The 24,971-nt window shown below is 50.4% G+C and overlaps 1 protein-coding gene across 1 annotated transcript in view; it reads left to right on the forward strand.

The window, feature by feature from the left end:
• The first annotated feature begins 13,628 nt into the window (after positions 1 to 13,628).
• The window catches only part of LOC124519641 (multidrug and toxin extrusion protein 1-like), a 36,918-nt gene continuing 25,575 nt past the window's right edge, over positions 13,629 to 24,971 (forward strand). The window contains exons 1-3 of the mRNA XM_047090029.1: positions 13,629 to 13,757; positions 20,914 to 21,015; positions 22,781 to 22,849. Of these exons, the coding sequence (XP_046945985.1) occupies positions 13,629 to 13,757; positions 20,914 to 21,015; positions 22,781 to 22,849 (300 nt within the window). The remainder of the gene's footprint in view (positions 13,758 to 20,913; positions 21,016 to 22,780; positions 22,850 to 24,971) is intronic.

A 24,971-nucleotide genomic window follows, 5' to 3' on the forward strand; every position in this document is an offset into this window, starting at 1 on the left:
ATCGGACCCTGTGATTTCGTGTTCTGTGTGCTGTGAACAGATCGTGCAAATCCTCACCCCTTGGGCCGCGGTGGCAGCCGCAGGCAGCCTGGCTCTTGTCAGGGCCCCCAGGGCGGGAGATTTTCACCATCGCTGGGAACGCAGAGACCACAGAGACCGGCCGCCTTCTTAGGACATAGCTCACCAGCAGAGGGCACAAGTGGCAAGCCCAAGGAAAAACTGGGCGGTGAACTTGGAACTTCTTTTTTCCCTCTAACGTGGGGAGTACTAAGCTTTGTTTGTTTGAGCACCCTTACATTTTTTTTCTGGAAAGCGAGGTACCCCTTGCACATTTTCAGCTGGGCATCTAACGCTTTTATTATCATGTAAAGTCGTTGCAAAAGCGGGCATGTTATAAATAGTACCGTGTTAAATTAAGCAGGTACATCATTTTTAAATATAGCCCGTGAAGTGTAAACACCGCTATGATTCGGTACTATGGTGCATTTTAAAAATGCAAGAACAGGGGCGCCTGGGTGGCTCAGTCGGTTGAGCGGCCGACTTCGGCTCAGGTCATGATCTCGCGGTCCGTGAGTTCGAGCCCCGCGTCAGGCTCTGTGCTGACAGCTCAGAGCCTGGAGCCTGTTTCAGATTCTGTGTCTCCCTCTCTCTCTGACCCTCCCCCGTTCATGCTCTGTCTCTCTCTGTCTCAAAAATAAATAAATAAACGTTAAAAAATTTTTTTTAAAAATGCAAGAACAGATTCTTGCTCACCAGTTAGAAATTTTGCACGTTTCCCTTTTTCTCTTTGCATTTCCATTCTTCTCCCTGCAGATGTAGGATAATGTGATATACTCTCGTGCTGAAAGTCTTTTATTTACGACCCTGTCATACTTCTCTCCACGAAAACGCAAATGTACGTTGAAAATGAAACGGCTTAATTCCTGAGACCTTAGGGGTCTGGTTAATTTTTCTTGGGGATTAATTTATCACTATGATTCATATTAATGCGCAGCGCCGATGCAAACAACACAGATGTATTACAAGTTGTGTGTGTGTTTTAATGTTTATTTATTTTGAGATAGAGGACACCCAGGCGTGCTTGTGCACATGCGAGGTGGGGGGGGGGGGGGGGGGAGAGGAGAGGGCGCCCGCGTGGCTCCGTGGGTTAAGCAGCGTACTTGGGCTCAGGTCATGATCTCACAGTTCACAAGTTTGAGCCCCACATCCGGCTCTGTGCTGACAGCTCAGAGCCTGGAGCCTGCTTCAGATTTGGATTCTGTGTCTCCCTCTCTCTCTGCCCCTCCTCCGCTTGCACTGTCTCACCTCTCTCAAAGAAGTAAACAAATGTTTAAAAAAAAATTTTTTTTTTTTATTTTTTTTATTTATTTTATTTTATTTTTTTTTAATTTTTTTTTTTAACGTTTATTTATTTTTGAGACAGAGAGAGACAGAGCATGAACAGGGGAAGGGCAGAGAGAGAGGGAGACACAGAATCTGAAACAGGCTCCAGGCTCTGAGCTGTCAGCACAGAGCCCGACGCGGGGCTCGAACTCACGGACCGCGAGATCATGACCTGAGCCGAAGTCGGCCGCCCAACCGACTGAGCCACCCAGGCGCCCCAAAAATTTTTTTTTAAAGAAAGAGAGAGGGAGAGAGGATCCCAAGCAGGTTCCACACTGTCGGCGCAGAGCCAGATGTGGGCCTCGATCCCACAAACTGTGAGCTGAAATCAGGAGTCCACAGGCACCCCTGCATTACAAGTTCTGATAACAGAGCTTGCAATGCTCAGATTGCTTCTTTATTCGGCACTTCAGAAGCTGTTACACCCAACTGGTTGGCTCAGTCCGTTAAGCTGCTGACTTCAGCTCAGGTCATGATCTCACGGTTTGTGGGTCCAAGTCCCACATCGGGCTCTGCGCTGATGGCTCAGAGCCTGGAGCCTGCTTCGGGTTCTGTGTCTCCCTCTCTCTCTCTCCCCTCCCTGGGAGAGCTGGGCCAGAAATCACTGATCCAAGCCAACCCAACGGAAGCCTCCAGACCAACTCACAGATGGCATCCAAGCAAAGGGATGAAAAGAAATTTTCCCAAATGACTTCATTACTACACAGCTAGGATAGCAGCACAGAGAGCAGGTAGTATTTCTGTTTTATATGCTTTGTATTATTTTTAGTTGTTTATATTACATATTATAAGCATCACGTGCCTCCATATTCTATTTAATTGTCTCCCTTTTCTCACTGAGATACTTTGTAACTCTTCAAATTCCATGTTTAGCAAGTCCTGTAAATAGAATTTGAAGGTGAGAAAAATGCAAATATTTGAAACACACCTAATTGTTTTTTTAATTTTGAAAAACAGGGATAGTGTTTGGTTGATTGAGGCTTGAGTCCTTTGCGTTTGGAAGGTCATGCATGATGTCTGGTCTCAGATGCTTTGAAATAGACAAAATGCGTGTGTCTTAGTGGAAGGAATAAGCTTTGAAGTTAGACGTATTATACTCAAATCCTAGTTTGGCCAATTGCTTTTACATTGGCCTCAGTTTTCTTACCTGTGAATGATAATAAGGAATAAGGTCTATATTGCGTTTTTGTGTGGTTGGGTTTTTTGGCGGGGGCTCTTTGTGGGTTTTTTTGTTTCTGTTTGTGTTTTTTTTGTTGTTTTGTTTTTGTTTTTTTGGTTTGGTCTGGTTTGGGTGATATTGGACAATGCTCTTTTTATATTCTGATTAGTCTAAGGATCCTGACTTTCCAGCTCTCGCTCTAAATTCCCTAGGATCTTGGGCTAGTTCGTCACCCTCTGAGACCTAGTTATCCAGGGTGTTGAACGCAAGGATTTCAGTGGCTACTCATTACAACCCACCCAGCATTAGCACTCTGGGCACTTAGGTCTCTCTGACCTTGTTACCCCCTCGTGGTCCTCTGCAGCCCAGTCTTTTCGACAAGTCCAAATGCGGCCTCAGACCCGCCCCGGTCTGCATTTCGGAAGATCTCCAGGTGACTGGCGGGCCCGTCGGCCCTAGCATCCTAGATTAAATAGATTTGAGGCATCTTAGAAAACAAAAGTACCGGAATCACTATAAATGTAGAAATTTCACAAACTCTTGGATCGAGGCTGCTCCTGACAACTTAGAGATGATAGACGCCCTTTCTGAGCCCCCACATCTGAAAGGTACGGAACTTGTGCATTTATCGTGTTTCGTTCCTGGGGTCAAACAATGCGTTTGCTGGGTACTCCTGTCTCTTAATGATCTGGTATTAAATTATGACCTTTTATTTTCCCCGTTGTCCCTGGAGTCAGGCAGAAATCACTTGCAGTCCCCATTCTGCCCCCTTAGTGGCCGCTTACCCTTGGACAAGTTACTTAGCCATCGAACCTAGATTACCCCATCTAAGGAAACTCATAACCCCTCTAGGATTGCTGTGAGGATGACGAGGCTATGGATGAAAGCACTTAGCCATGCTCCGGAATACGGCAGTGGCTAATGTTATTACAAAACAGAAAATGCCATCCTATCAACTTATGGGTAATGATGTGCCATTTTTACGGTGGTTGTATTAGTCAGCTCGGGCTGCCATAACAAAATACCATAGACTGGGAGTCTTAAAACCAGAAATTTATTTTCTCTCAGTTCTGGATGCTGGAAGCCCCAGATCTGGTGTCCGCTGACTCATCTCCTGGTGAGGACCCTCTTCGTGGCTTTTAGATGGTGGCCATCTTGCTGTGTCCTCACATGGCCTTTCCTCTGATGCATGTGACCTTCTTATAAGGGCCCCAGTCAGATTAGGACCCCACCTTTAGGGGCGCCTGGGTGGCTCAGTTGGTTAAGCGTCCGACTTCAGCTCAGGTCACGATCTCGCGGTCCGTGAGTTCGAGCCCCGCGTCGGGCTCTGGGCTGATGGCTCAGAGCCTGGAGCCTGTTTCCGATTCTGTGTCTCCCTCTCTCTCTGCCCCTCCCCCGTTCATGCTCTGTCTCTGTCTCAAAAAAAATAAATAAACGTTAAAAAAAAAAAATTAAAAAAAAAAAAGACCAGAGCGTTGGACGCCTCCTCCCGCCCTGGAGATTGGTCGTACCGGCCGTACCCGGGCAAAACACACAATCTTTTTTTTTTTTTTTAATTTTTTTTACACTTATTTATTTTTGAGAAACGGAGTGAGACGAAGTGTGAGCGGGGGGAGGGGCAGAGAGAGAAGGAGACACAGAATCTGAAGCAGGTTCCAGGCTCCCAGCAAGCGGTCAGCACAGAGCCTGAGGCGGGGCTCGAACCCACGAACTGTGAGATCGTGACCTGATCCGTCGATCAGGCTCCATCGACCGAGCCACCCAGGTGCCCCCAAAACGCACTTAATCTTAATGGAAGACATCGTCACGGAGCAGATCTTGGTGCTGGTGGCCCTCGGAGAGCTGGCTCAACCACAGTGCTTTTTAATGGATCGTTGCCCACACCTCTTTCTCCGCCACAGCCTGTACTCCATCCTGTTTCAAGGGGTGGCCCCCGGTTAGCCTGAATCAATCGCCAACCCTGGTTCTCCAACCTACCGTGAAGGCCTTTTTGAAGATAGTATCGGGAAGGATGCTGGCTTTCCCACTGTAGGTGAGATGAGGTTCTATCATTTGAATTTTACTTTTAAGATGATAGGGTGGGGGCGCCTGGATGGCTCAGCTGGTTGAGAGTCTGACTGTTGATTTAAGATCAAAATCCACTTTCCCTTCTTCTGTAAGTGCTGAGACACAGGACCACCACCATGGCGTAAAATACACTCAAAGCGTCTCGCAGCATCATAGATGCTTAAAACACAGTTTACCTACGTTCCAAAAACAGCACCCCAGTTAGCTAAAGAGCCTGTTCACCTTCACAAACCCCACAAGAAGACATTAAGGGGATATGGTGAAAAACACAAGGAACCTTGGAGTCAGGGGCATCAGAGTTTGTGAGAACTGGGGGCCAGTGACTCTGTGGGGGGTGGTTTCCTCATCAAGTGAAGCCAGTTTTGCTGAGCTGAGGACGCATGTGAATAAAGGGCCCAGCAGGGTCAGGAGAACTTGAAGGAAGATCTGCTCTCAGACAGATTCTCCTGAAACATCTAACTTCCAAGGACGAAGGCAAGATCGGCCATATAAGCAAGAAAAAGAAGAAGAAAGCTGTCTGTATCAGATCCGTTAGACTGTTCTCCTCAGTGTGAGAGGCAGGGTCATCCAAACTGGACCAGGGATGGCTAGGGAGGAGCCCGAGGGAGGGAGGGCTCAGGCATATCCATCAGGGCTCCCAGATTCACGTTCCTGAGGGAAGCAAGGCTGGTACTTTGCTAACATGGCAAGTGCATCCGGGACATCTTGTAGGCAGGAGCAAATCAGAAACCAAACACTTGGATTCCCCAGATCAGGGAGACCTGAGTCCTCTAAGTTGTATACTTCCTGACCTAAAGTCCTGCCCCTCGACTTTTGTAATGCCGACGTCTGAAGACGTGTCACCAACTTTATGGATATGATTTTCATGTGAAATTTATTTATTCATTGACTTAGCGTCACGGACAGACTTGGTAACCTTGGAGATCTTGACTTTATTTGTTTCCTCTTTAAATACCTGTAGTGTTTCCTTATTTGACAATCCATCTCTGAAGTCTGACGTGGGAACAGTTCTGCAGTTTAACCTCCTTCTCTTGTCTAAAATGCATCGGTTTCCGGGCCACCTGGGTGGCTCGGCCGGTTAAGCGTCAGACTTTCGCCTCGGGACACGGTATCTCAGTTTGTGAGTTTGAGCCCTGCATCGGGCTTGGGATTCTCTCTCCCTCTCTCTGCCCCTCCCCCGCTTGTGTTTTTTTCTCTCTCGGTAAATAAATAGATAAACTTGAAAATGCGTGTGTTTCTGGGTCTTCTGGTCACCACTGAAACCCTGGGAGTGCTTACCACCAGACCCAAGAAAACTGCCCTTTGGAGCATGGGGGGTCCCGATTGGGTGGGGGCCTGTGGTGCCCGCAGTGGAAGAATTCACCCAAGGCAGAACAAGAGAGATGGGAGTTTACTGAACACTGCAAGAGAGCAGCGGCAGGACAGCAAAGGAGAGACCACCTGCCACAACGCGGTAGTGAGGGGCTATAGTTACAGGGTGGGGTGAGGGAGCATGGGAACATGGAATTTTCCCTTTTCGGTTAATCTTACCCACTGCCCGGTTGTGACTGGTCAGTGAGGGCCTGTGGCTATTTCGAAGCGGGTCACTTAATGAGCCTGTTTGCGTTCAGCTCGGGGGGTCCCTACGGGCCCTTCTGCCTTGTTCAAGGTTCCGTTGCTCTAGCCTGTTGCTTCTACACGAAGAATGGCTGGTGCCAGCCCAGCCCAGCCCAGCAAGAATCTCACGAAGCAATAAAGCTTGGCTCTCACTGACCCTGTATCTTATTTATTTAAAAACATTTTTTAATGTTTATTTATTTTTGAGACAGAGGGCGAGTGGGGGAGGGGCAGAGAGAGAGGGAGACACAGAATCCGAAGCAGGCTCCGGGCTCTGAGCTGTCAGCACAGAGCCCGACGCGGGGCTTGAACTCACGAACCGCGAGATCATGACCTGAGCTGAAGTCAGAAGCTTAACCGACTGAGCTACCCAGGCACCCCTGACCCCGTGTCTTCTATGTGTCTTCTGGCTCTGTTTCTGTCCTGGGTTATGTCTGATTCTTGGCCAAGTCTGGTTTGGGTCTGGTTCTGACCTGTATACAGCTACTTATGCCTCCGTGGCAGGGAGTGGGGGAGATACACGGTCGGACCATTTGGAGAGCCTCGTCAGATGGGAGCCAACAGGAATTCGGATCTTTAGGTTATTTCTTCATTTATCTTGGGGATTCCGATACCTCCCGGGAAGCCCCGTTATGTTTTTGTGGGCACACACCAGCACGAGCTCAAATCACTTAAGAGGAAAAGTGGTTATTTTCCCTCCCTGGAACGGAGAGGAGCCCTCTAGCAGCTGCAGTTCAACCAGCCGGTTAGTGTTGAGGTTCTGTGTTTTACTTGTTGACCTGTGGGTGAAGTGACTAAAACAGGTGGTTTGTTCTCTTTTCTGTGTGTACGTTTATAAGAAGCATTCTGCACCCAATTCCAATGTGTGTGTGTGTGTGTGTGTGTGTGTGTGTGTTGGGGGTGGTTCCCCACCCACCAAACAATTCTCGGACACTGGCAGGGTGTCCCTAATCCTCCAGTTCAAGTCAATTCCAATTCCAATTCCAATTCCAATTCCAATTCCAATTCCATCCAATTCCCGTGACCCCTACCCTAAAAAATTAATTTGCTAGAGCAGCACACAGAACTCAGAGAAACAGTTTACTTACTTAGATTACTGGTTTATTAGGATGAAGGGATATAACTCAGGAACAGCCAGATGGAGGAGACACACAGGGCAAGGGGTGTGGGAAAGAGCGGGGAGCTTCCATGTTCTCCAAGGGCCACTGTCTCTGAATAGCCACCTGGTCACCGACCCAGCAGCTCTCTGAACCCCATCCCCTTTGGGGTCTTGATGGAGGCTTCATTAAATAGGCACGATTGATTAAATCATTAGCCATTGGCAGTCGAACTCGACCTCCAACCCCCTCTCCCCTCCTTGTAGGTTGGGGGTAAAACCAAAAGCCTCTAATCACATAGTTGGCTCAAGTGGCAAACAGCTCTCACCCTTAGGTGAGGTCCAAAAGTCACCAAAAAAAGACTTCTCGATTTCTCCTATCACTTAGGGAATTCCAATGGTGTTAGGGATTCTGGGCCAGAAACGGGATGAACACCAAACACAGTATATATTTCTTATTATAAAGCACAAACACCGCAATTAAAAATTTTTTTTAACGTTTATTTTTTTTTGAGACAGAGAGAGACAGAGCATGAGTGGGGGAGGGCAGAGAGAGAGGGAGACGCAGAATCGGAAGCAGGCTCCGAGCTGTCAGCACAGAGCCCGACGCGGGGCTCGAACTCACAGACCATGAGATCACGACCTGAGCCGAAGTCGGATGCTTAACTGACTGAGCCACCCAGACGCCCCACAAGATTGCAATTTTAAAAAAGCTTTTCCCTATCTTGTGAATGATGGTAACTTACCTTTCACAATGGTCTATTTATAATCTCTCTGTAGCTCATTCTCTCTCTCTCTTTCTCTCTCTCTCTCTCTCTCTCTCTCTCGGAGTCTTTCACATCTGCGACTCTTTTGGCTCTACTCTTTTCCAGTATTGGCTTCATCCCTGGGCCGGTGGCTGGACTTCTAGGCATCACGCGTAGATATAGCAACACTTGAAGGGGAAAACAAGGGCCTCTTCCTTCTAGGACTCTTTCTTAGAGACAAGGAGATCTTTCCCGGAAATTCCATCAGATTCTGTCATGTGTCAAGGGTAGAACTGGGGTATGTGTCTCCATTCCGACACAGAGCCCTGACAAGGGAAATGAGATTAGCAGGACTGGCTAAGATGAATCATTTGGAGTGAAAAGAATATTGGAAAATTAGCCACAACGACCACCGCAGTGTTCCCCATAATAAGAAGAATCAGAGTGGCTTTGGACTTTTCGTCTGTAACACACTATGCTAGAAGCAATGGGGTATCTCTAACGTGTGAACAGAAGACAAATAAGGTGGCATGCAAGGCTCCATAAAATATATATTGCATAGCTTTTCTAAAAAGCGGCTACTTGAGAAATCACCCACTCTATAATGAAGAGTTCTTCAGAATAAAGAATACCGGAATGCCAGGCACATGCTGAGAACCCAGCGAGTGTGGTATGCAGAATAATGGCCCCCCAACGACGTCTATACTCTAACCCCCAGAACCTCTGAGCGTTCCCTTTGGCGTGGCAAAGGGACTTTGCAGATGTGATTCATTTAAGGATCGTGCATGCAAATATTATCAAGTAGGCCCAGTATAACCTCCAAGGTCCCTACAAGAGGAGAGCAAGCGGGTCAAGGTCAGAACAAGGAGATACGATGAAGCAGAGGTTAGAGCCATGGACTTCGAAGATGGAGGAAGGAGCCACGAGCCAAGGCAGCCTTTAGATGCTGGAAAAGGCGAGAAAATGGATTCCCCCCCCCCCCAGAACCCCCAGCAGGATCGCAGCCCTGCTCACATCGTGATCTTATCCCCACAAAACCCATTGTAGACTTGTGACCTCGGTAAAATACTAAAGTTTTTGAAAGACTCCAACTACCTCCATTTTGAGCTCAAACTTTCTGACTGATTTAAGTTCTTCTCTTCCGGCTTATCTCTTAGCTCGGGCAAAAGACCCTTCGGGCAAAGCATCCGGTGATGAAAACCGAAACTACCCCCTCGAGCGAGTGCTAAGTGACAGCCCTGAGCCAGTGAGACCCTGGGGGGAGGGTGGGGGCTGGCTCCAAGACACTGATGGACCCGATCATTACTGACCACCTACCGGTACCCGCCAACCTTTGCCCCACACTTTCCTTGTGTAGCCCTGGAAGGTTTTTTTCTGCCACTTTGGCGACGTCTTTGAGAAGCTACTTTGCTGTCTTCCTGGTGTTGGCTTCACGGAAGTAAATCCCTTTCTCGTGTCACCTCCACTCGTCTCTGCCTTTGGATTTTGTCAGTGGTGCGTGGCCGAACGGGGTCTGGTTGTGACCCCCCTGGAGTCAGGTGCTCATCGCCCTTGGGCCCTGGCTACATTTTCTTGTTTCAAGCCAAGTAAATCTGTGGTCATGTGTTACAACCACAACCTATAAACGTTTATCATTGGCCAAAATCGATTCAAGAAGAGGTAGAAAATCTGAATAGACCAGCAGCCTCAGAAGAAACAGAAACTTTCTCCTTTTTTTCTTCTTATTTTCAAACTAAATATAGCTCCTAAAAAAAAAAAAAAAAAAAGGCATCAGCCAGTCTTCTAGATGAATGCCGTCAAACCTTCAAAGAACAGATAATTCTTTCTTCTTTTTTTAAGTTTATTTGCACGTGTGGCGGAGGAGAGGGGAAGAGAGAGAGGGAGGCAGAGAATCCCGAGCAGGCTCCATGCTGTCAGCGCAGAGCCCGATGCGGGGCTTGAACTCGCAAACCGTGAAATCATGACCTGAGCCCAAACCAAGAGTCGGATGCTTAACTGACTGAGCCACTCAGGCGCCCCCAAAGAACAGGTAATTCTGATGATATTCTAATAATCACAAAGCGTAAAAACAGAAAGCTTCACAATTGATTCTACGAGGTTATAAATGGTGTGATAACTAACTTGGACAAAGGGAAAACATATACAAAAGAGTGCACAGATATAAAAATCCTGAATGAAACACTAGTAATAAATTCACCACCATAGACCACTGATACTATACCATAATCAAGGGGAATTTATTCCAGGAATCAGTGATGGTTACACATCAGGGAAGCTATGATGAACTTCACATTGAAATCCTCAAAGAAAAGAAAATGTGATTACTTCAGTGAACACTGGGGGGAAAAAAGCAGACAAAAGTAACTTCAATATGTGCCTTCTAAAAATCTCTTAGCGGGAGCCACAGAGGAACATAGTAATGACAATTTTCCAAACATCATCAGCAAAGTCAATGCATTACTCATCTAGGGGAAACAGACATGAATTGAAGTAGGGATATGATTGACCGGGAAGTCCCAGTATCTTAACGAGACACAATCTTTCTGAATAAACCTGCGGATATCATGGCATGTCAGTCAAGATCCCAGCACTGTCCAAGTCAAGCATGCTTTCCCACAACCATTCTTGAAGTAATCCTTTGCTTATGTATTGACTCCAATGGCCAAATAGGACTTTCTAGTGTAAGAGAAGGCCTATGGATGAGGCCCGTGTCTTGGCTGACCACCGTTTCCTTGATCAAGTTACCTAGTCTTAACGTAACTGTGTGTTGTTTTAAACTAATTATCAATTGACAAGATCTACTTTTCTTCCCCATTGCTTTCCTTTTTCAGAAAGGTATTTGTTTCGGGGGGCAGCTGATTGGCTCAGTCGGTTAAGCATCTGACTCTTGATTTTGGCTCAGGTCACGATCTCACGGTTTGTGAGACAGAGCCCCATGTAGGGCTCTGGGCTGACAGTACTGAGCCTACTTGGGATTCTCTCTCTCTCCCTCTCTCTCCCTCTCTCTTCCCCTCCCCCCACCTCTCTCACACACAAAATAAATGAACATTAAAAAAGAAATAAAATAGGGGTGCCTGGGTGGCTCAGTTGGGTAGGCATCTGACTTCGGCTCTGGTCATGATCTCACGGTTCGTGGGTTCGAGCCCCGCGTCGGGCTCTGTGCTGACCGCTCAGAGCCTGGAGCCTGCTTCGGATTCTGTGTCTCCCTCTCTCTCTCTGCCCCTCCCCCACTCACGCTCTGTCTCTCTCAAAAATAAACAATAAAAAAAATAAAAATTAAACAGTTAAAAAAAAAAAGAATGAGTGGTGTCCTTATATAAACAGGGACACAGAGGTAGACGCCCAGGGAGAATGCCAAGTGGTGGTGGAGACAGAGATTGGGATTATGTGGCCACAAAAGAAGGAATATCACGGACTGCAGGCAGCCACCAGGAGCTAGGAGAGAAGCATGGGACAGATTCCCCCTCTGAGCCCCCAAGAGGGAACCAATCCTGCTAAGTCCTTGATTGGAGACATCCTGCCTCCAGAACTATGAAAGAATGACCTTCTGTGGTTTCAAGCCATCAAGGTTATGGTAACTTGTCAGAGCAGCCATAGGGAACTCAGACAGGTGCATGCTATCGGTATGATTTTGATAGTGACCTTGATCACCTGGTTGAGGGAGCGTTGCCAGTTTTCTCCACTTTAAAGTGACGAATCCCCCACCCCGCCCCCACTGTTGCAGACTGTGCCCTTTGGAAGGAAGTCACTGTGCACAGCCCCCATAGGGAGTGAGAAAGGATGCGTCCCGTCACAAGGAGTCTTTGTTGCTGTTGTGAAGGCGATTTCTGCCTCCAGTATATTCATATATGGTATTACCAATGTAAAGGACTGGAATTATCTGTTGAAGAACTTGTCCGTAGCAACTTTGTTAAATCCCCTTATGAAGTCTATTAGCTTTCTTTCCCATTTGCTTAATTTGGATCGTGTGTAATTGTAACTGCAATTGTAATGCTTTGGCCTCTCTCTCTCTCTCTATATATATATATATAAATCTATATACACACACATATATATCACACTTCCGTTCCACCTCTGGTTATATTGGCCAAGACTCTGGAATACTAGTAGAGAGCGGCCGTGATTGAGTCAGCGTACTAGGGTTTTTGTCTATTGGGACCCTCACCTCCTCCTCCACTTTCCTGCATGTAATTCTGGTGAGACTATTACCAATCACAGAGCCCAACCCTTTGGAGACAGGCCTGAGCGCATGGTCCAGGTCTAGGCAAACATTAGACCCTCTTTTCCTTCCCCGGGATGATTTTCCCAAAAGTGGGCAAGAAACCTCCATCTGACCACTCAAGTTTTCTCTCTGGTTTTTGTCTGTTTATTTGTTTGGAGCTAGAAGAGAGAGGGCCTTATTATCTGGTTTACAGGGTGGGAAAGAAAGGGGTGAGGGTTCCCAGAGGCAGCTCTGCCCAGCACAGGAAAAGAGAGGCTGCCTATGTAGAAAAAAATGAAACCAAGGAGAGACTCAAAACCGGTGGGAAGACGAGGGAAGGGGAGGAGAGATGGGGGACAGGGAGAACACTAAAGACCTTGATTTAAAATCCCTGCATCCAAACTTCCTGGCTTGGGGAGCCCCAAACTTTATGCTTTCCATTTTCTTTGCTTAAGTTGGATCGTTTCTGCAAGAGAAGGAATTTCCACTATTACAGAAATCACCCTATCCTGGTAACTAACGTCTGCGGGGCAAGGATCGTGTACCAGACTGAAGGCACGTCGTTCACCGACACAACCTCATTTCATCCTCACCAGAACCAGCGGTGGAGAAACTATTCCGAGTTTACAGAGGAGGCAACGGAGGGTCTAGGAGGCAAGCAAATTGCTCTGCTCTCCCGGGGACCACGCGGCAGGTGTCCCTCAAATCCTCCTTTGTGGACGAAAAGGTCCTGGTTCTCCCACTTCAGGCTGATTCAGGATAAATACCCAAGAAGCCCGGCCGAACGGGAATCGTTCTGTTTGGGAAATGTGGGCTTGTCGCTCTATTCTAAGAACAGATTCTAAGTTCTGTAACACAGTTGGTGGGGGGAAAGGGAGTACGTCAATTCCAAACCCAGCCTCAAAAGCGGGTGCTGGGCGCACTCCGCAGAGCGGGGGCCACCAAAGCCCAGGTGCCCGCCAGGGCGGGCGTGTGCCCAGCCCGCGCCCCTGGCTGGCCGCCAGCCCCGTCCCGGAGCGAGGACTCGAGGTCCTTCCTGGCCGCAAGTTTCAGAACCTGAAACCCCCGGGACAGGCGCAGGGCCGGGGCGAGCCCTGGCGTCCGCGGCTCCGAGGGCCCAGCCCCCCGAACGCTTTCTGGGTGTTTCCAGAGCTTTTGCAAACGCTGCCTTCCCGGTAGGAGTCGCGTCCGCAGCGGTGCAGGGGTGCAAGGGAGGCGCCCAAGGTCGCGTCCGGGCAGGGGGCGCGCACGGCGGGGCCCCGGGCTGCGGGCGGGCTCCCGGCGCGCGGCGGGAGGTCTGGGGCGGGGACTGGAGTGGGGGCGGCACTGCGCCCTCCAGGAGGCCGTCTCCACGCTCTCCGGCCGCAGCACTCCGGGCGCATGGAGGCTATAGAGGTGTCCGAGCCGAGCGGCCAGGGGGCCACCCCCGAGCGTCGTGGGCCTCGCTGCCAGCTTCTGCCCGGCTTCCGAGAGGAGCTGCGGGCGCTCCTGATTCTGGCGGGCCCCGCGGTGAGTAAGGTAGCCTCCGTCGGAGGCTGGGCCCGGCGGGTCGGGGGCCCGGCACGCGTGTCGCCCCGGCTGACCTAGGGGGAGGGAGGGGGTCAGAGCGAGCTGGCGGCAGACGCGCGAGCGCCCGGGGACTCGGTGCCCAGAGCCGCGCGGGCGCGCGTCCCGGTGCCTCCGCGTGCGTCCCGGGTCGCGCTCTGCACCGTCCCGGGGGCCGACCCGCCGGGCACAGGTGGCGCAGCTGGCCCCCGCCCGGGCATGGGGAGCCCCGAAGGAACCGGGACCTGCTGGCCTAAAGGCGCTCCACGGGTGCCTTCCCTGGGGGAGGATTCCAGCGAAGCAAGCCGGTTCCCGAACCGCAGAACATTCGGGAATCTGGTTGGCTTGAAAACTAGCTGTCGAGTGGGGATTTCAGGTCACTGCATGGTCTCGAGGCAGGGAGGAGGAAGGTGAATTGCCCGTCTCTCTTGGATTTAGATCTCCGGACCCTTCGGGATTATTCTGTCACCCTCTGCACGAGGAAACCAGAGGCATCGTGTCTCTCACTCTCCTCCCCCGTTATTGTGTGTGTTAAAGACGTAGAAAGTTTTTCATGTGGTTCTCTGTGGGGCTGAGGTTTTTTTCTTATCATTCTAAGGTTAGGGCTTTTTCTGCGTTGTCTATTTAAAAGTAATGTGGGTTTTGAAAGCCACAGGAACCACAGAAAAATATAATCCCAGCCCTGTTCTCCTGACAGTTTGGGTGGTTTTCAAGTGAACGGAGTAAGAGTCATTTCATTGGACAAGAAGAACCAGTTGGGGTTTCAAGGCGGGAATAAGCTTTTGGCCACTTGGTAGGAGTTCTGCACCTGCACCGGCTAAGGCGGTCACGTGGCACTTCCTGGTGTGGTGACATCACTGGTTGAGGGATCTCATGATACCTGCTGTGGTGTGCCTGGGGACAAGAGTAATGCCAGGGATAAAGCCGGGGAAATGAAATTCTACGTCTGCGGGGCAAGGATCGTGTACCAGACTGAAGGTGTTTGTGAACCTCTTCTTGCAGAATGGAGAGAGAGAATGCGTGGTTTGGAATCTCTGTATCTGGGGGGCTATTCCCTGCTTTGATCTCAGAAGGCAGGTTGGGAAACGACTATGTGAATTTGAGTAGTTCCCGAACCTCTTCTAGCTTTTGTTTATTCATCCCTAAAATAAGGATAGAAATCTGGGCTTTGGCTCAATGTGCTGTCAGACTTGCTGTGAGAAAAGGCTTCTATAAGGCTGTTATTGCTCTAATAATACACCACCACAAGGCGGCTTGCTGAGACCTAGCCTCTCCCAGGACAAGTCCTTCCTTTCTCTGGTCCCCATTGAAACCTGGTCTCCCTTGATGTAGGGGGACCTTCCGGGTCTCTAGGAATCAGCACTAGCCTGGGTTGTTGACCTGTTGGGCCCTTTGTGTTTGTTGGAACCCCTGCGTGTTTGTATGTATATGACTGTGTTAATTACCGAAACAATGTATATTCCTTACAGACAAAAATAGAAAACCAGGACAAAGAAGGTAACAAAAACACTCTGAAACTTCCCCACCCAGGCAATTTGGGAATTTCCTTCCAGCCCTTTGGGTGGGGGTTTGTACTGACTGCTTTACCCAATGTATATTACTTATAGACAAAAGTAGAAAACCAGGACAAAGAAGGTAACAAGAACACTCTGAAACTTCCCCACCCAGGCAATTTGGGAATTTCCTTCCAGTCCTTTGGGTGGGGGCTTGTATGTGACTGCTTTACCCAAAGAGGTCATACAGTGCTGTCACTCATTATTTAGTCTCTTTCCACACTCAGTGTCCCACACTAAGGCTCCACCATCAATTAGGTAGGATGCCTGGTCTGAATCTCCTCCTTGTGATTTTGTCTCTCCCATTGACTGCCTCCCTTCCAGCCTCTCATATTAACATGGATTAGGACTGACTTCTCTTCCACTCCGAATGAACTTCAGATGAGGCCTGTAAGGAGAGAATATGCCTAACGCAAGGGAACAAGGTGCATATCAGAAAACATATCGGTGTATGTTCCATTTATTCTGCAGAAAACGTATTTGTGAGGGAGGGAGGCGGTGGTTGAAACTACCTAGCCTTGGGCTTTTCTACTTTGTCTTTGTCATTAGCATTTTATCTTCACTGCCAGGCTGAGTCAGAGTCCTGAAAAATAATCCCAAGGAGGGATTGCCTGCTCTCTAGGAGCATGGGGCTGTGCGCAGCATTGCCGAGGGTGGAAAAGAAGGGGGAATCGCCTGGACCCAAACTGAGGGAGCTTGTTCCCATCTGTGTGGAGAAAGGAATACTTGAGAGGGAGCTGGAGAACCTTCTAGGGCTGCAGGGCAGAACGACAGAGCAAGCCCCGCACGGTGAGGGGCGTCTGGACAGACAGGCTGGATGGCAGTCGGGAGAGACACCAGACCTGCAGGCTGATGGTTTGATTTTTATCCTATAGGCAGTGGGGAAATAATCAGCGGGCAGTACTTAGTGACGTATGTAAGATAAGGCGGGAGCAAGCTTCCAGAAGGCAGAAGACAATCTAGGCTTGGCTGATGAAGGTCTAAAAGAGTGGGAGGCATCTCAAAGGGTGATGGGCATGAGGGGAAGGGAGTGGTCCAGGACCCTCCTCCATTGTCCCCTCCCTCACCCAGGCCTAGCTGTCTCTCCGCCAGATGCACCTGCTCACCTCCCCTCCTCCGCCCTCCAGGTCTGGGCCACTACCGCCTCCAGCTTGTGTCTCCCTCTTAGGTTGGCCCCACTGCTCCACTTGGAGCCACCAAACTCCTCTTCAGATGTGCTGTGTGAGCTTGTCCCCTTCCTTCGCTGGTCTCCGTGAGGCCCTCCAGTCTCTCGTTTCAGTCTCCCACTGGTCCTTCACCCAGCCTCTTTTCAGTGCCCCAGCCTTGCCTCAGACCCCACACCCTCCTGCCACTCAGGTGTTTCCTCTGCCTGGAACGTTCTCCCCAGACAGACTGCCCACCTTCACCATTCAGGTTTCAGCTGAACTTCATTTCTCCCAGAACCTTCTCGGCCTCCCAGGCTGTGCTCTCGGAGCTCCTGCCTCCTTTGTAGCACCCATCACGTGTGTCACTGGCAGTGTTATTCCACGATGAACATCTTTCTGTGCTACGCGGTGGGTTCCGTTGGTGTAGGAATGGAGCGGATGGTGTTCATGTTACTTCCGTCCGTCTCCCTAGTGCTTGGCGCGTACTTGGTGCTCCAAAGATGTTGACCCCAGTTGACCATCTGGGAGTCCGGTGACTTGCGTCCTACCTCTGTTACTAACCAGCTGTGTGACTTGGGGCTGGTGGCTCAGCCTGCCTGCCTGGATTTCCTCGGGTGTCAAAGAAGAGGCCGTAGCCAGTGCTGGCCTCCTTCCAGTGCTGGCCTCTCGCTACAGGAGTAAGCTTTCAGGCATCCATGGGGGGGGGGTGAGACCAGGGCCTTCTAGAACTGTCTCGTATGGCACACTGGACAGGCTCACACCCATTGCCTCCCCGGCATCTGGTCCTGGAGAGCACCCTTCCAAAGCGGCCACATAGCAAATGTTCTGTTTGTTGCTGTCTGGCCGAAAAATGAGCAGGGCCTCCGTGGCAGGAAGAAACAGATGCCACTTGTTTTGTTTTTTTTTTTTTAATTAATTAAATTAAATCAATTTTTATTTAAACCCAAGTTAACATATAGCGGGATAATGGCTTCAGGAATAAAATTTAGTGATTCATCGCTTCCACGTAACACCTGGCGTTCATCCCAACAAGTGCCCTCCTTAGTACCCATCACTGTTTAGCCACCCCCCACCCACTAGTTTGGGCATTTCCTTTTTTTTTTCTTTTTTTTAATATTTATTTAGTTTTGAGAGAGAGAGAGAGAGAATGTGAGCAGGGGAGGGCCAGAGAGAGAGGGAGACACAGAATCTGAAGCGGGCTCCAGGCTCTGAGCTGTCAGTGCAGAGCCCTACGTGGGGCTCGAACTCATGAACTGTGAGATCATGACCTGAGTTGAAGTCGGACGTGTAACTGACTGAGCCACCCAGGCGCCCCCAGTTTGTCCATTTCTGTTGTGCATTTGACTACATGTAGCCATTGCCAGTCATGCTGTCGTGGAGACAGCGGCCCCTGAGGCGCCCGGGGGAACAAACCTGTGTCGGGAATTGGTTAATTCCCCAGGCACAGCAACATGCTGTGTGATGGGACAATTTGGGAGGATCTTGTCCTTGACCAACACGTCTTGACTGGGTGTGCATGGGGTGGGCGTTGGGGTGTCGAAACGCAGATCTCACAGCCCCGCTGATGTCCAGAATCAGTCTCTTAAGCTAGGGGCCGGGTGTTAGCTTTCTGATCAATATCCCCAGGTGATCCTTTAATTTTTAAAAAATTTTTGTTGCATTTATTTATTTTGAGGGAGAGAGAGTGAGCACAGGGAAGGGGCCGAGAGAGAGAGAGACAGAGAGGGAGAGAGAGGGGGAGAGAGAGGATCCCAAGCAGGCTCTACTCTGTCAGCACAGAGCCCAATGCGGGGCTTGAACTAACAACCATGAGATCATGACCTGAGCCGAAATCAAGAGTTGGACCCTTAACCCACTGAGCCACCCAGGCACCCCCTTCAGGTGATCCTTTGTGTAGGGACCACAGCAATGGTCAAGAGCTCACCCGAAGGGCTTGAAACCAGGATATAAACATTACGCGGTTAACAAACATCAACCCTGGAGCCAGGATCCTCCTGGGACTGAAGGTCACCAAAGGCTGCTGTGTTGGGCGACCTGAATCCCATGTTACTGCCATGACCCCAGCGTGGGTTAGCTGAACTCAGCTACACTTCCTGGCCTTTTCATCTAAGAAGCATAACTATTCCCGCTGGTGGACGGGACACTTGCCCTACAAAAATGCCCATTCCCTGCCCAACTACAAAAGGCGTTCTGTGTAGCATGATCAGTTAGAGCAGAATTGGGAAAGTGGCCCAGAGGCCTGATGATAGATGAGACTGAGCACGTTTTTACGTGAAGCCACGGAAAACAGCTCACATGTGGCCTGTGGGGGGACTGGGCACTGTGTCGTAGAGATAACGTTCCGTGGAAAAGAGGAAAACAGATTCTGTGATACAGCCATTTGCCACTGTTTACATGCACGGAGGCTGAGAAGTTAGTGACCGTGATACTGAGTTTACTAAAAACAAAAAAAAAGGACCCCGTGATCTTTAAAGTTATATAAATTCACAGTCGAAGAGACAGCAAGGTCCCCTGGACGGAACCACAGAGAACATCTGTAAGGATGGTGACGAGGCCCAGATCCTGGCCCGTCCCACTGGCACAGGCCTACGGGGGGTACCTTGGCTCTAGGCTTAGGTTCTATAGGATTGGGTTTCCATGCCAACCTTTTTTATTTCCACCCCTGCCCCCAGCTTCTCATTGTCCCCTGCCTGCTCTTTGGTTTTTGGCTTACTTCTGCAATACGTTTTGAAAGCATCCCTTCTGCTCCATAGCAGAAGGTCCTGTCAGATGAGAAGCTGTGTCACTTGGGGGCCCAAGAAAGATGGAACCTTGTCTGAGGTCTGAGCAGGAGGAGTCCCTTTCCCTTTGCCGATGGGACCAGCACAAGCTCCTCTGTGTCCCATCAGCTTGGAAAGGGGCCCTTGGGGCAGACCCCAGCAGCAGCTGTCAATCCTTAGGCCTCGGTTCTGTCTCCCAGAGAGTGGGGGTGAGAGCACAGAAGCCGCCTGGGAAAGAAGGGTTTTCCCGAGAGGTACTCCACTGCTCTGGTAGGTGAGGGTGGGAGGTGTTTTTTAATTTTATTTTTACTTTATTTTTGAGAGAGAGAGAGAGAGAGAGAGTGGGGGAGCGGGAGAGACCGGGGGAGACACAGAATCCAAAGCAGGCTCTAGGCTCTGAGCTGTCAGCACAGAGCTCGACACAGGGCTCGAACTCGTGAACCGCGAGATCACGACCTGAGTGGAAATCAGAGGTTTAACCAACTGAGCCACCCAGGTGCCCTGGGAGGTGGCTTTAAATTAACCTAAGGAGGGGCGCCTGGGTGGCGCAGTCGGTTAAGCATCCGACATCAGCCAGGTCACGATCTCGCGGTCCGTGAGTTCGAGCCCCGCGTCAGGCTCTGGGCTGATGGCTCGGAGCCTGGAGCCTGTTTCCGATTCTGTGTCTCCCTCTCTCTCTGCCCCTCCCCCGTTCATGCTCTGTCTCTCTCTGTCCCAAAAATAAATAAACGTTAAAAAAAAAATTTTAAAAAAATAAATTAACCTAAGGAGAAAAAAGAAAAAAAAAATTAACCTAAGGAGATAAGGTAAGTGTCCAAACATCCAGCTGCAGCCTTGGGGAGCAAGTCATGGTAGTTCCTGGAATGATGGCTCATTGTTCCAGAAGCTGAATTTGCCCTCCTTTCTGAGCCTTCATAGGATTCAAGAATTAAACGTGCTTGGCAGATTGGGGATGTCTCTCCCCAAGATTCCAGAGCCCGCTGACCTTCCAGCAGGATAACCTCGTGTCTGCCTTAGGTGTTCCTGCCTGTGAAATTGATTGAAGGTGGCATTCTCTCCAGTCCTCACTAGGAATTTGGGAGAACAGGGGGGTTATCCCAGAAGGCAGCCTCTGACAACTTCAGAGAATGTACACATGTGACGTGCGGCCTGAGACTCTGCAGTGAAAAATCAACTTAAAAAGCTAGAAAGTTCTCAAAAATGTGATTCTGGGGGCGCCTGGCTGGCTCCAAGGGTTGGACTTCCACGCAGGTCACGATCTCATGGTTCGTGAGTTCGAGCCCGCATGGGACTCTGTGCTGATAGCTCAGAACCTGGAGCCTGCTTCGGATTCTGTGTCTCTCTCTCTCTCTCTCTTCTCTCTCTCTCTCTCTGCCCTTCCCCTGCGCTCACTCTGTCTCTCTCTCAAAAATAAACAATTAAAAAACGTTTTAAAAATGTGATTCTGGTAGCGGTCGCAGATGAACTTTTTACCATCCTTCTGGAAGCCTACCTGAAGTTGCGTGTTGGCCTGTGAAAGTTGGCAGAGGCCGATACCAGCCAGATTCCGTTACTGGCGTTGATTTGCAGAGGGTGGGGGCGCCCCGGCCCCTGGCCCTCACACCCTCCTTCGGCTGTGACAGTTGGGACACTCACCCGCAACTTCTTTTCTGTCTCTTCCCAGTTCTTGGCCCAGTTGATGGTGTTTCTGATCAGTTTCGTGAGCTCCGTGTTCTGTGGCCACCTGGGGAAGCTGGAACTGGACGCCGTCACCCTCGCGATTGCGGTATGTAGGGGACTTGCCAACACACGTTTCTGAAAGCCGTCTGTCTGAGTTCCCTCTTGCTGCTGTTACGAGGTGTCGCTATTTAATGGCCTAAAACAACACAGCGTATCATCTTATGCTGCTGGAGGTCAGAAGTCGCCAAGGGGTTTCACTGGGCTGAAAACACGGTGTTGGCGAGGGCGGTAACCATTTTTCCGTCTGCAGCTATAATTCTCCTTTGCCACGTAACCTCATGTTTTCCCGGGGTTCCGGGGGTTGGGATGGGACATCTTTGGAGGGCCCTTACTCCGCCTCCCACATCAGTGAATTTGTAATCCGTGGCGCTCTGGCCTTCTGTTCTTGGTCCCACATCTGGGAGAAGGGAATCCTAAAGGGGGGGGGGGTGAAGTCTGACTTCATCAGGAGAAACTGTGACACCCCCCACCTCCGCCTTGACTTTCATCTCCCTGACACAGAAGTGGAAGATGGAATCCTGGATTCTAGTGTCCAAACCTAAAATTGGGAGGAACCCCAAATCCTCTCTGTATCCTGGATGAGTCCCCGAAACCAAAGAGAGATGTCATTGACCTCTGCCAGGGGCTAAGTGGCTATGTCTGGCCAAACGACCCTGCCAACTTGTTTGATTTGGCCAGCGAGGTGTCTCTAGGAAGGTGGATTCGGTGGCTTGTGTGCCCCTGTTCAGCCTCCCCAATTCCCCCTTGGTGCTCTCTGCTAAGGCACACGTCCACCTTACTTAGCCGTTGGTGTTTGCTACCTCGGAACTGGGCGAGACTGCTCTGAACCGGGTCTTGGGTATATACGGGTTGTCTTGCTTTCGGGGAACAATGTGAGAAACCCCCAGGCTTAATTATCCCTTTGTGGTTTTGATGTTTGGAAATCCGGGAGGAACAAACGCACCTGGCAAGCCTCTGGCAAAATCTCTTTAGCCAAGCAAGCACAAGAAAGCTGTCCTTCGGGGCGCCTGAGGGGCTTGGTTGATTGTCTGACCTAGGCTCAGGTCATGATCTCACGGTTTGTGAGTTCGAGCCCTGCCTCAGGCTTGCTTCCATCAGTACAGCTTTGGATCCTATGTTTCTCTGCCTCTCTGTCCCTCCCCTGCTCATGCTTGCGCTCACTCTCTCTCTGTCTCTCAAAAATAAACACTTCAGAAAGAGAAAGCAAGCAAGCTGGTGCTTCTAGGCTGAGTCCAGTTTGGGGCTGTTGTCTCTGTAACCTCCCCGCAGACTCAGGTAGAGGTAACAGGTTCCAGACATCCTGTGACGCCACTCCCTGGTGTTGGGGGTGCTGCCCTGGGCTCCCCAAAGCTCCAGGGACCCTGGGGTTTAGTTGCTGACCCTGGTCAAGACAAGTACACCTGGAAGCCCTCTGGTCTTGGCTTCGGGGCCTTGATTCTGAGCCCTCAGAACCCTTTGGGATATTGTAACAGGCCGTACTTGGCCTTGAGCAGGGGGACTCACCGAGAACTGCCACCCCACCACATTACGTTGCCGTTGAGAAGGATTCACGTTCCTCTGAAGTCAGGAAGCCAAACGCCTGGGACTTAAGACAGCAAAAGGCTTTGTCGTGACCTCTGGCCGAGACGTTTCCTCTCTCTCAACTCGTGCGCGTCCTTTAATTAAAGTGGGGCCAGTGGACTTGTGCAGGGGCTCCGGGCGGAGAATGGGGCTGAGTAGGCCGACTGGTGAGGGTTGTCGGAGGCTCGAGGCTGCCTCTGATCAGAGCAGACAGAGAATATGCCTTCCCGTCTCCTTGCGTTTCTCGGCAGATGATCAACGTCACTGGAATCTCGGTGGGCTTTGGCTTATCTTCTGCTTGTGACACCCTCATCTCCCAGGTAAACGGAAGCCCCAGGTGACTCTCACCGTGACCCTGAACATCTTCTCCGGAGCATAGCCGGAAGGTCCCCAGCGGCAGGAAGGGAGGGCCGTGCGCGCGGCGGGGAGGGACTTGCTGACGGCCAGCCCTGTGACGTCTGGCCAGCCGTCAGTTCCACTTTCCGGTGCCTGCTTTCTTTGAAGCGGGGCTGGGCGTCTCGCAGGCTTGTGCACGGCCACCTTACGTTGCCTTTTGACCACACGGGACATTCTGTACGAGTCCCTTTTATGACTTCCCGCATCATTGAGTCTGGCACGGTCCCCGCGGGTCTCAGACTTGAGCGTCCCTCTGAGCTACCAGCGGGGCTTGCCAGAGCAGGCTAGTGGCATCCTGGTGACTGCTGAACGAGCGGGTCTGGGGTGGGGGAGGGGCAGAGGGCCACGTCTGACCTGCTCTCTGCCAAGTCCCATGGTGGTAACTATTCTCTCTATAGCTAGCTTCAGGCTCCCGTACAGATGTCACTGAGCACGTCCCAGGGAGAGATGGCACAGGGTTTTTGGCTTCTGTAGGCCCCTAGGAGCTGGCTTCTGCGCGCACTGACCCTGTTTCTGCAGGTGGGGGGCAGGGCCCGAGATACTGCACGTCTAGTAGGTTGGTTTCCAGCTGATGCAACCCTGACTGGCCTTCAGAATCACACGGAGAGGGGCGCCCGGGTGGCTCAGTCGGTTAAGCGTGTTTGGCTCAAGCCATGATCTTGCGGTCCCTGAGTTCAAGTCTCCCCGCGTCGGGCTCTGTGCTGACAGCTCAGGGCCTGGAGCTTCCTTCAGATTCTGTGTCTCCCTCTCTCTCTGTCCCTCCCCCGGTCATGCTCTCTTCTCTCAAAAATAAATAAACATTAAAAAAAGGAAAAAAAAAAGAATTACGTGGGGAGCTTTTAAAAGTGATTGATGTGGGGCACTTGGGTGGCTCAGTCAGTTGAGCATCCGACGTCAGCTCAGGTCATGATCTCGCGGTTCGTGAGTTCAAACCCCACATTCAGCCCGCCACTGTCCGTGCATAGCCCACTTCAGATCCTCTGTCCCCTCTCCCTGCCCCTCTCCACTGTGCTCTCTCAAAAATAAACAAACGGCAATGACTGATATCTGGCTCCCACCCCGGACCTGTTAAATCCAGACTCTTTTTTTCTTTAAAGTTGATTTCTTTATTTGAGATAGAGCAGGAGAGGCAGAGAGAGAGAGAGAGAGAATGCCAAACAGTCCCTGCACAATCAGCACAGAGCCCCAGCTGGGGCTCAAACTCACGAACCATGAGCCCACAACCTGAGTGGAAACTAAGAGTCAGACATTCAACCGACTGAGCCACCCAGACGCCCCTAAATGTAGACTATCTTTAGTGGGACCCTGGTGTCAGTGTTTTAAAAATGTTCTCCCGGTGGGGTGCCTGGCTGGCCTCATGGAGTGTGCTACTTTCTTTTTAATAATGTTTATTTATTTTTGAGAGAGACAGAGTGTGAACGAGGGAGGGGCAGAGAGAGAGGGAGACACAGAATCTGAAGCAGGCTCCAGGCTCTGAGTTGTCAGCAGAGAGCCTGACACAGGGCTCGAACCCATAAACCGCGAGATCATGATCTGGGCCAAAGTAGGACACTTAACTGAGCCACCCAGGGGCTCCTTTCTTTTTTTTTTTTTTTTTTTAATTAAGTAAATACTATACCCAGTGTGGGGCTTGAACTCACCACCCTGGGATTAAAAGTCGCATACTCTGGGCACCTAGATAGATGGCTGAGTCGGTTAAGGGTCCGACTTCGGCTCAGGTCATGATCTCATGGTTTGTGGGTTCGAGCTCCGCGTCAGGCTCTGTGCTGACAGCTCAGAGCCTGGAGCCTGCTTCAGATTCTGTGTCTCCCTCTCTTTCTGCCCCTCCCTTGCTCGTGCTCTGTCTCTCTCTGTCCCTCTCTCTCTCTCTCTCTCTCTCTCTCAAAAAATAAGCATTAAAAATTTTTTTTTTAAGGAAATTGAAAAAAAAAAAGTTCTCCAGGTGATGCTAACGGGTAGTCAAGTCTGAGAACCACTAACGTAAAGAGCGTGGCAAAGTCATGATTGAAGGCCTTTGGGGGGGTATAAGGGGTGTCATTTCTGTAC

Source organism: Lynx rufus, unplaced genomic scaffold (genome assembly GCF_022079265.1).
Source record: "Lynx rufus isolate CCGP_SWC_20201006 ecotype Redwood Valley unplaced genomic scaffold, mLynRuf1.p SCAF_28, whole genome shotgun sequence".
NCBI classification, from domain to species: Eukaryota; Metazoa; Chordata; class Mammalia; order Carnivora; family Felidae; genus Lynx; species Lynx rufus.